Below are 15039 nucleotides of genomic sequence, written 5' to 3'. Positions count from 1 at the left end.
GCCCAGACCGAGGAGGGTCGTGCCACAAACACAGCCCCCAACCCAGGGACACAAAGCTGGCCCCGCAGAGGGCACTGCCAACCCTTGGAAGGCTCGCGGAGGTGTAAGCAGGGCTTGGAGGTGGGTCGTGGCCATAGAAACCTCAGCTTTTTGATGCTGTTCTACAGTGCGCTCTGGGAAAAAGGAAAGCCATTGGGACATAGAAAGCACCGGAGTTTGGAGGCCAAACCATCGGGCCTGATGCCAGTCTCCGAAGAACGGCAAAATCCAGGGCAGAAACTGGAGAAAGGTTATTTTGGGCTTAGTGTGCAGAAAGCGCTCTCCAAATGTGGAGTGAATTCCCAAGGACTCCGAGACAGCGAGGCCGGTCAGCGGATAGAGCCGAGGACCACAAGCCGCAAGTCGCCGCGCTCAGACTCCAGGCCCCGGATGCCATCCCTTTGCCACCAAAGGCAGCAAGACCTGAATTCAGATTCTGCCTCACACCCTTGGGTGTCTTACGTGGGTGACTCGGAGCAAGTCATTTAATCTCTTTCTGCCTCAGTTTCCTCAAATGTAAAACAGGGGTGATAATGATAGTATCTACCTTCCAGGGTTGTTGTGAGGATCAAATGATAGAATGTTTGTAAAGTGTTTAGCACAGTACCTGCATATAATAATCCCTTTATAAATGCTAGCTACCGTTACTATTGTTGTTATTATTAGCTACTAGAAGACTCACTGGACAGAGTGCTCTTCAGTAGTTCAGATACAGTCTCAGGCATTGGCTGTGTGACGCTGGGCAAGTCACTTAACCCTGTTTGCCTCAGTTTTCTTATCTGTAAAACGGGTTGGAGAAGGAAATGGCAAATCGCTCCCAGCATTTTTGCCAAGAAAACAAGGAGTTGAACACGGCTGAAAAACGACAACTATTATTTGATGGATGACCACTTGTTGAAGAAGTTTGGTGAGACAAGTAGGTGCATGGAAAAGACCTGAAAGCCACTAAGACCTGAGTTCAAATTTGGTCCCCCTCCCCTTTTTAACTAAAGCTTTTTATTTTCAAAATATATTCGTGGATAATTTTCAACATTCACCCTTTACAAAACTTTGTGTTCCAAATTTTTTCCCTCCCTTTCTCCCCACCCTCTGCCCTAGATGTCAAACATGTGCAATTCTTCTATATGTATTTCCACAATTATCATGCAGCACAAGAAAATCAGATCAAAAAGGGGAAAAATGAGAAGGAAAACAAAATACAAGCAAACAAGAAGAGTGAGAATGCTGTGTTGTGATCCACACCCAGTTCCCACAATCCTTTCTCTGGGTGCAGATGGCTCTCTCCATCACAAGACTGGCCTGAAATTCGGTCCCTTTAAATCTCAGTTTCTTCATTTGTAAAATGGAGATAATAAAAATACCTACAAGATGGTTGTGAGAATCAAGTGAAACATCATAGAAAGTGCTTTGCAAAGCTTTTTCAAGCATTACATAGATGCCAGCTGTTGTTGGAGAGGGAAATAATTGTTGTGGGACGGATTGGAAGAGTTGACCTAGGATTCCGGGCAATTTTCTTGCCCTCTCCGTAAGCTGAGAGTTCGAGCCTATAATTTGCAAACTGCTTTGCAGTTCCACGTCCCAGACCGACTACTTAGGAGATCTAGGAAATCAGAAGGCGAGATTCGGGAGTTGGCTGACAGCCCGGGGGGCGGAGCCACTCCCTACAGAGTGCTGAGGGATTGGCCAGCGACGGCCTCCAAGGGCGAGACGGCTAAGGAACCTTCTCTACTTAATATCCCCTCCCCGTCCAGCCTTCGCTTGGTCTGCAGGGCATCCTCCCGGGCAGTATGTCCCCTTCTGAGCGCCTGGTCCTCGTGCTGGGAGGAGCTGGGACCGTGGGCTCTGGGATTGTGAAGTCGCTCCTGGAGAAGGGTGAGGGATTCGGGGAGAGGGTGATGGGGGGGATCATGGCCCCCGGGGGGGGGGAGCTCGAAGCCACAGGTGGATACAGGGTGGGAGTATTAGGAAATCCCAGATTGAGCAAGCCTGGGTCATAGGATTTAGAACTAGAAGGAACTTGAGTCCAAGTTGCCATTTTACAAAAGGGGATACGAGACCCAAAGAGGTCACACAGGTGGAAAGTAGCAAGGTCGAATTCTGAACAGAAGTCCTTTGACTATAAATCCAAATCCGATGTGCTTTCCACTTGACCTTGCTGGGGATGTAAATCCAGTCTCACTCCCCAAGATCCTGGAAGGATACTCTCCCAGCACCTGGGAAGGAGTTAAACCCATATTTTTCATTCCAATCCAGCCCCGGGATTTCCGTAGAGGCTGATTAAGTGCTGCTTTTTTTTTTTCTAAAGCTCTTTCTTTTCCAGTGCACTTGGAAAGGGAAGGATGTGCAGAGATGGGATGAGAAATGGCCAGAACCCTAAGGAGAACATCCCAGTTGTAGATCCCAGGACAGGCAGGACTGGATCCAGGGTTCCGATCCTCCCAATCCCCATCTCCCACACTCCTTATCTGGGTCACCCTGGGCCAGACTATTTAAATCTGGACATCATTTAGCCCATAAAATGAAATGGTTATAGTCCTAGAAAATTCAAATAGAAAGTATTCAATCCAGGGATTCTTAACCTGGAGTCCATGCATATATATTTCAGGGGCTCCATGAACTTGGGTGAAAAAAAAAGTCTTCATTTTCACTAATATTTTAGTGAAATCCAGCAATTTAACAATTATGAATTTTAGAAATATTAATCATTCTGAGAATTCTATGGGCTTCCTAAGCCCCAATGAAACAAACAGACAAAACAAAGATGAAGTGACTCTGAGTCTTCAAGCTTTCTCCTTTTAGAGATGAGGAAATGGAAGCCCAAGTCGGAGAAGCTTTGTCTAATGTTAAAGGAACTAGCAGAGCTGATACTTGAACCCTGGTCTCCTTTGACTTTGATATCTCCCAGCTCATTTTTTTTGTTTTAAATTTTTGAAAATTTATTTATTTTTAATACACATTGCTTTATGAACCATATTGAGAGAGGAAAAGCAAACCAAAAAAGAAAAACCATGGGAGAGGAAAAAAAAAAAGAAGTGAAATGTGTTGATTTATATTCAGTCTCCACAGTTCTTTTTCTGGCTACAGATGGCATTTTCTGTCCAAAGTCTATTGGGATTGCTTTGGATCACTGAACCACTAAGAATAACCAAGTCTTTCATAGTTGATCATCAAATATATTTGCTATCATTGTGTACAATGCATTACTGGTTCTGCTTGTTTCACTCAGTGTCACTTTGTGTAAATCTTTCCAGGCCTTTCTAAAATCAGCTTGTTCATCAATTTTTACAGAAGAATAATATTATTCCATAATCTTCATCTATCAGCTCTCTCATTTTAGAGATGAGAAAATCAAAGCCCAAGTAAGGAAGCCTTGCCTAAAATTAAAGGAAGTGACAATTGAGATTTGAATTCTCGTCTCCTCTAATTTTACTTTCTCATGTTATTTGGATCAGATGGTTTCTGGGGCTTCTAATTCTAAATTTCTGGGATTCATTTGTGTATAGGGCCAGCTTTGACAGAGATTCTCCTGGCCACACTTTTGGCCAGTGGGATCCCACCCTGTAGATTCTTGATTCTACCTCCTGACCTTCCTCCACCTCCATAGGGTTCCAAGTTGCTGTCATTTCCCGGGATGCCACACGCCTGGAGAAGCTTCGGAACTTCCTACCTGCAGAAGCCCACAATCGCCTGTTTACTGTGGTCGGGGATGTCAGTGAGTCACTACCTCTGCTCTAGGGTGGGGTGCGACAGGGGTTCTGGGAGTGCCCCTGCCAGTGGGGCTGGGTCTTGGTCTTGCACCAAGAGCTAATGTGAACTCTTCATGTGTTCTGGGGAGAAATGTACAGGGAGGAGCCAGCAGGGACCAAAGCTGAAGGCTGAGGGGAAAGAAAGGTGAGAACTTGCCTCTGAGCTTCCTGAATTTAATCCAGCACCTTCAGTCAGAGATTCATACATGAATACTGAAAGGAATAGTACCCTAAAGCAGGGCTTTTAATCTTTGCTGGACTCTTTAATCAGGCTGGTAAAGCCTGTCCCCTTCCTCAAAATAATGTTTTTAAATGCACAAATTAAAATGCATAGTTTTATAAAGGAAATAAATTCTATTAAAATACAATTGTCAATTTTTTTTTTCTGCCAAACTGTTGGAGGGATAGAAATTGAAACTGAGGGGCAACTAGGGGGCGCAGTGGATAGAGCATCAGCCTTTAATTCAGGAGGACCCGAGTTCAAATCTGGTCTCAGACACTTAACACTTCTTAGCTGTGTGACCCTGGGCAAGTCACTAACCCCAGCCTCAGAAAAAAGAAAAAAAGAAAGTGAAACCTAAAAAAAGTAAAATTTAAATGTGAAAAAGGAAGATTGTTTTAATATTTAATTGGGGAAAAATAAAATATTATTTTAAAATTTTTAAAAAGTTCACAGACTGAAAATTAAGAACTTTTGCTCTGGAGGCAGAGCAGTGGAAAGAGTGTTGGATTTGGTATCAGAAGACTTGAGTTCATATTCCATTTCTGACATTACCTGCGTAGCCATGAGCAATCACTGAAAGGGGGGGTGGTACTTTGAGACACTAGGAAGTACTGATGATATTACTGTCTGTGTTCTCTACATTGTCTCCTTTGGGACAAAGCCCTGATGATCCCATCTTGTTACATTTATAGCATTTGAAGTTGGGAAGTGGGGGACATCATAAACATAGGGAATAACATAAGCAAAGGCATAGAGGCAGGAGAACACAGGGCCCTGCAAACAGTAAGTGTTTAATAAATACCTGTTGGCTGACAAAGAGAAAAGTCATTCAGTTTGTAAAGAGTATAAAGTATCCAGAAGGGAATCATATCCAGCTCTAAATCTGTGAGTTAATACACCTCTTCAGTTTACAGATAAGAAAACAACCCCAGAGCTGTTTAACCAGCAGCTTGTTCAGAGAAGAGCCGGATTTGAATTCACATCACAGGCCTGAATTTCAGAACCGAAAGGGCTTTCAGTGGCCATCTTATCCTGCTCCCATCTGAAAAGGATCCAGGCCCCTGAGGACAGGTCCAGAACTCTTTCCATTCGTAGATGATTGAAGAAATCGAGGCCCATAGAGATTAAACATTTGGCCCAAATCACAGGGATAGTAAGTGTTGGAAATGGGATTTGAATCCTGGTCCTCTGACTCCAGAGGGCAAACACTATGGCACAGCAAGAGGCTGCTCTGGGGCTCCCCAATTTTGGGCAGCTCCTAAGAGCGATCTGGGGCTAGGATGATCTAGGAATGACAAATGAAGAATACTCCTTCCCTTAGGTACCCTGACACGCTCTCTCCTAGAGAAATGTGGCTGTCTTCAGAGAACTTCTCAGTAGCTTTCTCCAAGACAGGACAGAGGGAAGGGAGAGCTCCAGTCTCTTACCCACCCCCTTGGCTCCCTTTCCCTCTGCAGGCACTGAGGATGGAGCAGAAGCAGCGAAGGTGTCCTTGCTGGAAGGAGGCAGGAAGGTCACTGATGTGGTCTCCTCTTTGGGCTTCAGCTGGTGGCAAGGGGGAGCACCCCACACTCAGAGCCTGAAGGAACTACAGTGGGTAAGAGGGGCTGTGAGGAGAGGGAGGAACAAGGGAAGAGGATAGCAGTGGGGGAGGGCGAGAAGGAAAGGCAAGGAGAATTGTAGCTAAGAAAAAGCTCCCTCCTGCTTAGGTCCTGGAGACCTTGCTCCTGAGTACCTTCACTGCTTGGAAAGCCTTCTTTCCCCTGGTCTGGGAGAACCCGAGGGGCTCATACACTTTTATCACAGGTGAGGCTCTGCCCCTGGAACTGAGCAATAAGCAAGGTGACCAACAGGTCGGTGCCATTCTAGAGTCCCCTGGGGGTGGGGGAGCCCCAGCAGAGTGATCCCCTTCTGTCTCACCTCACAACTGGATGCCCTACTTCTATCCCACCTTTCCACTCTCTTCTGGGGGGGACAGGAGATCATTTGCCCAGCTTCTATCCCACCTTTCCACTCTCTTCTAGGGGGGGCAGGAGATCATTTGCCCAGCTTCTATCCCACCTTTCCACTCTCTTCTAGGGGGGGCAGGAGATCATTTGCTCAGGCCGGGCACAGGCTTCCTCACCCTGGGGGCCGCAGGGGCTCTATCCTTCAGCAAGGTGGTTCGTGAGGAATACCCTGATGTACCCTGTAAGCTGAATGAGGTAAGGGGCCCTAGGGAAATGTCTGTATCAGGCATCTGAGGTGGAGAGCAGGGAGGGAAAGAACTGAGGGTTCTTTGGGGGTGGATGCTCCTGAATCTTACCTCTGGATAGGGCACAAAAAAAGGAAGCAGAAGATATCAGTATTCAAGTCAGCCCCCCTGGGCTAGTTCTGGAAGAGACAGGAAGATTTTAGGAAAGACACGGCCCCTGCTCCCCTGGACTCAGGGTCTAGAAGAGGGATGCAGCTGGCTGTAATACAAACAATATCTGATGAGCACAGAAGAGAGGTGTGAGCTGTTATGTAAGATCTAAGGAGGAAAAGGTCTTTACTGGCTGAGGGATCAGGGAATACTTCATAGAGAAAGTGGCATTTGGGTTGGATTTTGTAAAATTAGGATGAATTTGCAGAGCTATGAGTGATTTTTGTGCCTGAGGCAATCATCAGTATATGTGTTATGGAGGCCCAGTGTGTGTGTATATGGCAGGGGTGGGGGGGTAAGAATTCATTCAAGACACCAGGAAGTATGGATGGTATGATAATATTATTGCCTGTGCTCTCTACATTTCCTACCTTGGGGCAAATGGCTTGATGGCTCTATTGTAGTGTATTAATGTTCTGGGATGGTTTGCCATTCCCTTCTCCAACTCATTTTACTGTGAGGAAACTGAGGCAAACATGGCATTTGAAGAAGGGAAGGTGTAAACATAGTGGGTAGCATGGAAGCAGTGCCTGTCATAGAGTAGATATTTAATAGTTGCTTGTTAACTGATAGAATATATTGGTATGTTGAGAAAGAGAGAGAGAGAGAGAGAGAGAGAGAGAGAGAGAGAGAGAGAGAGAGAGAGAGAGAGAGAGAGAGAGAGAGAGAGAGAGACAAAGAGAAACAGAGAGAGAGAGAGAAACAGAGAGACACAGAGAAAGAGAGAGAGAGAGAGAGAAACAGAGAGACAGAGAGAGAGAGAGAGAGAGAGAGAGAGAGAGAGAGAGAGAGAGAGAGAGAGAGAGAGAGAGAGAGAGAGAGAAACAGAGAGACAGAGAGAGAGAGAGAGAGAGAGAGAGAGAGAGAGAGAGAGAGAGAAACAGAGAGACAGAGAGAGAGAGAGAGAGAGAGAGAGAGAGAGAGAGAGAGAGAGAGAGAGAGAGAGAGAGAGAGAGAGAATAGGGTTGGAGGAGGCTGACTGGAGAGGAGCTTTTTATAGGAGGATATACTTGAGTTGAGCCTTAAATGGGCCAACCCCCCCATCTTCCATTGAACTGTGTTCTAAATGGGGAAGAGAGAGGCCGATGATGTCTTTTTCTGCCCACCATCCAGGTGAAGATCAATATGGGGGTTGCACTCCCCGAAGCACTGGCTCCTGGCTATGTCAGCCACCTGGAGGTGGGCCAGGCTGTGGCCTCCCTGGTGGATAAGCTTGCTGTCTCACACACTGTGCTGTGTGTAAACTCCCCTGCTGATCTTCAGGTCTTGACCTCAGATGGGAAGCTGTGACCCCTACCTCCTCCCAGGAAGCATGCACCCCTCTCCAGCTGGCCACTATCAACACCCCTCGCCATTCCTCCTCCTCTCAATGGAGGATTCCAAGGGTTGAAAAAGCTCCCTTAGCCTAGGTCGTCCTGTAGTGAACCTCCTGATTTCTGTGTCACGTACCAGAGCATTTCCTAAGAAGTAGCATCTGTAGCCATCTGAGTATTAGCCCCTCTCCCTGACTGCTATCCCAGGGGACCAGAGATCAGGGAGACAGGGTAAGAGCAATTGAAAAGATGAGAAACACAGAGAATGATTCCCCACACCATCAGCCCCTGGAAAAACATCCTTATCTAGAAACAATGGTCTTCCCATCCCCCATCCCACCATCCTCCCCTCTTCTACTCTCAATGCCTTCTATGTCCTAGAATACTTAACTGGCCTGGTCTGATTCTTGGCTGGGCCATTTCCAGTGACAACTTCTCTGATGTATTTCCCCCGGCTAGGGATAGATAATATCACCAACCTATCTCCTCACCTTCTAGCTGTCCAATATTTCTCCCAATCACTTTGTTCTCTTTTAATAAAATTTGTACGGATTCCAAGTTGCTTCTGATCCTTGACTGAGGGTTCTTTGGGGGCAGATGCTCCTGAATCTTACCTCTGGATACGGCACAAAAAAGGAAATACAATAAAACGAACATTTATCAGGCACATAGTATGTACTGGGGCACTGTCCTAGGTGCTGAGAATACAAATAAAAAAACGTGAATCAGTACTCAAGGAGCTTACATTTGGGGGAAACCTACATAAATGAACACAGAATAAACCTAACTTGACAGATACATGGGATAGCTTAACAGAAGGAATAGGAGACATGATAATAGTAATTACTTTAGCGTGATGCGTTTAGTGTCACATGTTAGCTCATTTGATTCTCACAACAAATCACAGTTTTCAAAAATGATGACCTTGAATTTGCCAAGGTCACAATGGAACTTTCTAATATTTTCCTGTCCCCTGAAATGCTCAAGAACAGAGATGGATAAGCCACGTGTAACCATGGTGACCAGATCCACTGCACATTTCTTTTTTAGATCTCAACTCTCAGCTACATCCTACTTCTCCCTGATTGTCCCTTATAGTAACCATCTCATACTTTCTCTTTTCCTCCTTCTAACACTCACAACTGAACACCTGGCCTCTTGCTTTATTGAGAAAATAAAGGCCCTTTGCCTTGAGCTTCTTCTTCCCTTTTCTATATCTCATAATCCCTGGACATCACCCCTCTCCCATTTCTCCCCTCTTACTCCAGCCTCTGATGAAGAAATCCAAGACTGACTCATTTACATGCATTCTGTACCTCGTTCTTTCTTTTCCTTTCCAGTAGTAACCCAAACAATCATTGCTCTCTGATCTAGCAGTCTCTGCTGCCAACATGCACTCCCCTCTCCCCATCCTTAGGAGGAGTCATCACTAGGCTCTCCCATCCCCTCGAGTCACTGTCCGATATCTCTCTGCCAAATTCCTTGCAATTTGTGCTTTTCATTGTTCCTATTTTCTCTCCTCTAATTGCTTCTCAACTCATTTGTTACCTCCAGTTTTTCTTCTCCCATTTCCAACCCTTTTAGGTCTAGCTTCTGACCTTGTCACTCAACTGAAATAGCCTTTTCTAAAATCATCAATGATCTTTTTTGCTGGAATTTCTGTCTTCCTCCTTCTCAAATTCACCGATAATGATTCTAGAAGGCTACATGATGAAACATGGGACCCCATTCCTGACAGAGACAGAGTCTGCAATCTGCATTTGGTGCTGACTGAGACAGATTTTTTCTGGACATGGCCAATACCATAATTTGTTTTGCTTTGCAAGGTATATTTGTTACAAGGGTTTTCTTTTTTTTTTTCTTTTTTTTTTCAGTTGTCAAGAGGGATGTGGGAGGGAGAAAAAATGGATTTTTGTTGTTTTCAAAACTAAAATTTAATTTTAAAAAGAGCTAGCATTGGTTTTAGTAGAGTCAAAAGTCAAGTTCCACTTCTGCTCATGACTGTCAGCTTCTCATCCACAAAAGGGTATAATAATATATTCTAACCAAGGAGTGAAACATATCAATATATAGGTATATCTATAGGTATGTTGACATATATAATAGATAATTTGAGGAAGGAGAGAGCCCTTTAACAATTTTGGGGGATAGGAAAGATTTCTGTAGGAGATAGTATGTGAGCTGTGCTTTAAAGGAAACTCAGAATAATAAGGGGGACAGTAAGTAGGGAGGGCATTCCAGAAATGGAGCTAGGATTGCTGAATTGAGAGAACAGCTGATAGGCCAACTTGACTGGACCATAGAGTACATGAAGTGCAACGTCTAGAAAGGTTGGCTGGAGTCAGATTGTGAAGTGCTTTCAGTACCAAATTAGGAAGTCTGTATTTTATCTGGGAGACACTGGGGAGTCATTGGAAGTTCCTGAAACTGTCCAGTGACATGATCAGTGCAGTAGGAAGATTATTTTGTCAGCTATGGGAATGGTGGATTGGGAGGAGAGACCAGATGCCAGGATCTCCATAAGGAGGCTGATGTAATATGGTCCAGATAAGAGGTGATTAAGGCTCCAGGGCCAGTGACTAGATAAGCTTATTGAGTGGGGATGGTTTCATTCTTTGCAATTTGTATCTCCAAGGTCTAGTACAGTGCTTGTTAAATAGCAGGCATTTAATAAATGGTTGTGGATTGATCAAGCAGACACTAGAAAGGTAGAATTGAAAACAACCTTTGTAAATGAATGAATATAAAAGTGAAAATGGAAAGTGAAGAATAATTTCTAAGCTGTGAACCTGGAAGTCTGTCCCCTCGATAAAAATAGGAAGTGGAGAAGTGGCAGATTTAGAGAGAAAGCAATGAGTTCCATTTTTGGTATGCTGAGTTTGAGATATCTCTTGGGACCAAGTGAAGGTGTCCATCAGGCTAGTCACATGGGACTGAATTTCAGGAGAGAAATTAGGGCTGGATTAAAAAAGATCTAGGACTCTTCTGCATAGAGATGGCAATGGAGCCCATGGAAACTAATAGGATCACAGGGTGTGTAGAGGCAGAAAAGAAGAGGGCCAAGGACAAACCCAAGCTTGGATGGTGGGTGCAAGTAGAAAAAAGACCAGAAAGGCAGTCAGGAAAACCAAGGAATACTTCAAAACACATGCATAGATAGTTTTCAATATTAACTGTTGCAAAATCTTGTGTTCCAATTTTTTTCTCCTTCCCTCCCCTCCATCTCCTCTGCTAGATAGCAAGTAATCCAAATTATGTTAAGCATGTATAATTCTTCTATACATATTTCCACAATTGTCATGCTGCACAAGAAAAATCAGATTAAAAAAAGAAAAAAAGAGAAGGAAAACAAAATGCAAGCGAACAACAGCAAAAAGAGTGAGAATGCTATGTTGGGCCCACAATCTGTTCCCACAGTCCTCCTCTGATTCTCTTCATCACAATTGGAACTGATTGTTGAAGAGAGCCGTGTCCATCAGAATTGATCATCGTAGTCTTGTTATTGCCGAGTACAACGATCTCCTGGTTTTGCTCATTTCGCTTAGCATCAGGCCTCTCTGAAATCATCCTGCTGGTCATTTCTTATAGAACAATAACAAGGAATGTTTTGGAAAACAGAATTAACCGGGCACGGGTTAATTACCTAAATGCTGCTGAGGTCAAGAAAAATGACTTAGAAGAGTCCACTGGCTTTAACCCAGAGCAGTTTTAGCTGAAAACTAGACTGCAGAAGGTTGCCAAGTGAGGGAAAGCATGTGAAATGAGTGTGGACAGCTGGGAATAAAGTTGGGAAATGCCAAGTCTGAGATAAGAATAATCTAATCCAGCTTGAGTGAGAAGGCCTGAAGTCTAATCTAGATAACCACATCAGAGCTCTACCCAGAGCGGTGTGGCTGGGGCCAGACTGTGTGCTACCTCTTGGAATTCCCTTCAAGATTATTCTCAGTCTATCTTATATGAATCTTCTTTGTATATAGCCATTTCCATATCATCCTCCCCTGTTAGCCGGGAGCTTCTTCGGGGTAATGACTGGTTTGGTTTTATTTGCCTTTCTTTGGATTCCTTATTGAAAGGGCTGTGATAAGAAAGGGTTTTGGAAAACATCAGAGTATGACCCAAGTGCTATTATTATCATTCCTTCAACACTCCTCTTCCATGTGCCTGCACATAGTAGATATTCAATAAATACTTAGCAATTATTTTTTGCTGAGACAATTGGGGTTAAGTGACTTGCCCAGGGTCACACAGCCAGGAAGTGCTAAGTGTCTGATTCCAGATTTAGAACTCGGGTCCTTTTGACTTCAGGGCCAGTACACTAGTTCTTTGCCCCTCTAGTGAAATGAGGCAAGTGTGGGTCTCCATCACTTGTCTGGGGCCAAGATTAGTCATTATATAATAATACAGTGAAATACCAATGGACTGTTGTGGTGAAGGGAAGAAGTGGAGCCGTTCAGAAACTTGGCCCAAATGAGCTGCCCCTACTTACCACTTTATTTTGTTTTATTTTTAAGGCTGAGCCTCTCTGTCTTGCTCAGGCTGGAAGTGCAGGAGCTATCCCTTCCTGAATTGCCTCAATCCCATCTTGGTTCTATTCCCCCAACCTTCCTTAGAGAGCCTGGTGATGCCCGGTTTCCGGGAGCTTACCTCATTAATGTGTAATTTAGTGTGGACACCCCAACGATCCAGTACTGGAGCTCAGAACTCCAGTGCTCAAGCAATCCACTAGCCCCAGTGGTAGGGACTACAAGTGTATGCTACCACATCAGGCTTGATTTGATTTTCCTAGTTGCCAGCTTAAGTATTGGAGGAGTATTTTGGTCCTGTTTCCTCATAAGACTTCACTCCTCAGATACAGGGGTTATCTGTTTCCTTCTTTTTCACTTCCCCTCCATACAGATTCCACACACTGAATTTACCCTCCCGATTGGAGTGTCCAGCTAGTTGTGGGACGAGAGGGAAATGGGAACAAAAGCCATTGTTCTCTGGTGGTTTCCACACCTCTTGATGGCCCTCCAGGTCTGGTGGAACTACAGGAACTTGGCAGTCCCACAAAGGGCCAGGTTAGATCATCAGACCAAGCCTCAGCCTGGAGATGATGGGGCAGTGACTCAAGTGGCAGAACTCTGGGCCCAACCCATGGGCCCTTGCCAGGAAGACTTGCTTACACCACACTCTAGAAGGGAAAAGACAATTGGGTTCAATCAGGGACCTATGACTTGACTCTTCCAGACACTGAAAATTCACTTACCTTTCCTATGCCCGTGTCCTAATTCAAAGCACGCTGTAGGGGAGGGAGGGAGAGGCAGTAAGGGCATCTGCCCAGTGACTTTCTAGGGGGGAATCTCTACTTCCTTTCCTTTGGAAGTTTTGTGGGTGCCTTTTATTTCTATGTCACCACCATTTCTGGATGTGGCTCTGGTGAGCCTTCATTTGGAGCAGAAATTAAAATTCAGACCAGGCCTGGCACACCATAAGCACCTGGTAAACACTTGTTGATTGGCCCAGTGACAGCAAATGCAACATTTCACTCTAGTCCTTCACCTCTCCATTGAAATGAGGCAAGTGTGGGTCTCTATCGCTTGTCTGGCCAAGATTAGTCATTATATAATAATACAGTGAATACCAGTGGACTGTTGTAGTGAAGGGAAGAAGTAGAGCCATTTTTATCTCATGAAGATTTGCTTGACCCAACAGATACTTTGCAGCCTGTTTTAGAGCAGAATGGAAAATGTACCGGTAGAATATCACAAGAAAGGAACTGGGGACGAAGTATTTTTCCCTTCTTATGTGCTCACAAGCCTCAGACAGGACCCTTGGAAGCACCATAGCACAGTGGAAAGAACAAAGATTTCAGGAGAACTGGATACAAGTTCCAGTAACTTGCTGTATGACTGGGCAAAATCAGATATAACCTCCAAGATCTTTCTAGCTGTCACTCTGTGATTTGGGATCCAAACTTGGGAAAGGCAAAGGAAGGAGTAACAAGGGCCCACCCTTCCTGACTTGGGTGATCAGGTTCAGAAAGGACTCTTCCCAGAGGAGGTCAGGCAGGAAGCTTAACTAACTTCAAGGATTCAGAATCTTGCTGCTCACCCTCCTCCCCTTGGCTCCCCAAGGACCATTTTTCTACCTTTTGGCACTCACCTCATTCTGGTGGAGCAGGACACTGTCTTCTTGGTGGCAAAAGTCACTTCTCCAGTGGGAAATTTCAAACTGCCCATTCCCCCCCTCTCTTTCTGGGTCACATTTTCAGGGCTTTTTCTTCCCAGTCTCAAAGCACCTGGCTGTTTTTTGCTGCCCCACTCCCCCTTCCCCCAGCTCTGGGGGTGCAAATAGGCTGGAAATCAGGTCTCTTTCTTCCTAATTCCCTGTTGCACTTGGCTCAGTGGGGAAGCAGGGGTGCAGTGGGGTGTGGCTGATACAGCTTGACATGTGTCTTTCCTCCTTAGGGATGGCTCTAAGGTTTAAAGGGACATCTGGAGATTAATATATATTTTTTTAACTGCTAGACTCAAGCTCTAAAATCTAGGACTCTTAAACCCTCGGGGCTGATAGCAGCTGCTGGGGAGAAGGAGCTAGTCTCAGGAGGAGATGGGCCTTCTTGACTCTGGACAGGAGTCCTAGGCACCTAGGGGGTGATGACCTGGATATGGCCCGTTTCCCCTTTTATGAGATGGCTGCTTATGCTTCCCATGGTTTCTGATTAACTCTCCTATGGCCTGCTACTCTCAGAAGCTTGACCATGGCTAACTTGTGATCCCGTGTAGTATTTAACAAACAAGCAGGGGCATCATGTCTCCATATTTGTATTCTCCATGGCTTCTCCCCAACCCTCCAAAATCACACTTGCAACCCCAGACTCACTTTTTCCTCCTCTTCCACACCCCACCCACATCTCCCTAAAGTGGTCTCCCTATTCTTAGGGGCCTCGGGAGATTCAGGTATAGCTCAGGTAGCACAGATCACGTGGTTAGCTGAGGATATGATTTTAGACAGCTGCTGGAATCCTAGCCCCAGTCCAATCCTGAACACTTTTTTTCTTCTTATACCTCACACAAAGAGCTGAAAGGCCCCTGCATGTAATATTTCAGAATACTTCTCCTGCCCTGAGGCTGGTTCCTAAAAATGAAAGTATGCAGACCCCCAAGGGCTGGATCGTAGGGTTAGGGCTCAAGAAGGAACTGCTTGGAGGAAAGACCAGGGTCTGATTTTGGTTTGGAGAGTTAAGGACTGGCCCTTTCCCAGCTGTCATTCCTGAAAACAAGAGTTGTTACCCCTTATAAAGGGAGGCAGGAGCCCCTCTGCAGCTGGTCT

At 45.1% G+C, this 15039-nt stretch overlaps 1 protein-coding gene across 1 annotated transcript; it reads left to right on the top strand.

The window, feature by feature from the left end:
* Positions 1-1772: 1772 nt before the first annotated feature.
* LOC141554360 (uncharacterized) lies at positions 1773-8283 on the top strand. Its single transcript, XM_074286161.1, has 6 exons — positions 1773-1911; positions 3644-3751; positions 5466-5605; positions 5718-5814; positions 6088-6212; positions 7526-8283. The coding sequence occupies exons 1-6, from the start codon at positions 1827-1829 to the stop codon at positions 7700-7702; spliced, it is 732 nt and encodes a 243-aa protein (XP_074142262.1). The 5' UTR covers positions 1773-1826; the 3' UTR covers positions 7703-8283.
* The last annotated feature ends 6756 nt before the right edge of the window (positions 8284-15039 follow it).

Source organism: Sminthopsis crassicaudata, chromosome 2 (assembly GCF_048593235.1).
Source record: "Sminthopsis crassicaudata isolate SCR6 chromosome 2, ASM4859323v1, whole genome shotgun sequence".
Classification (NCBI taxonomy): Eukaryota; Metazoa; Chordata; class Mammalia; order Dasyuromorphia; family Dasyuridae; genus Sminthopsis; species Sminthopsis crassicaudata.
The sequence above is the reverse complement of the archived record's forward strand: the minus strand, read 5'-3'. Positions and strand labels throughout refer to the sequence as shown.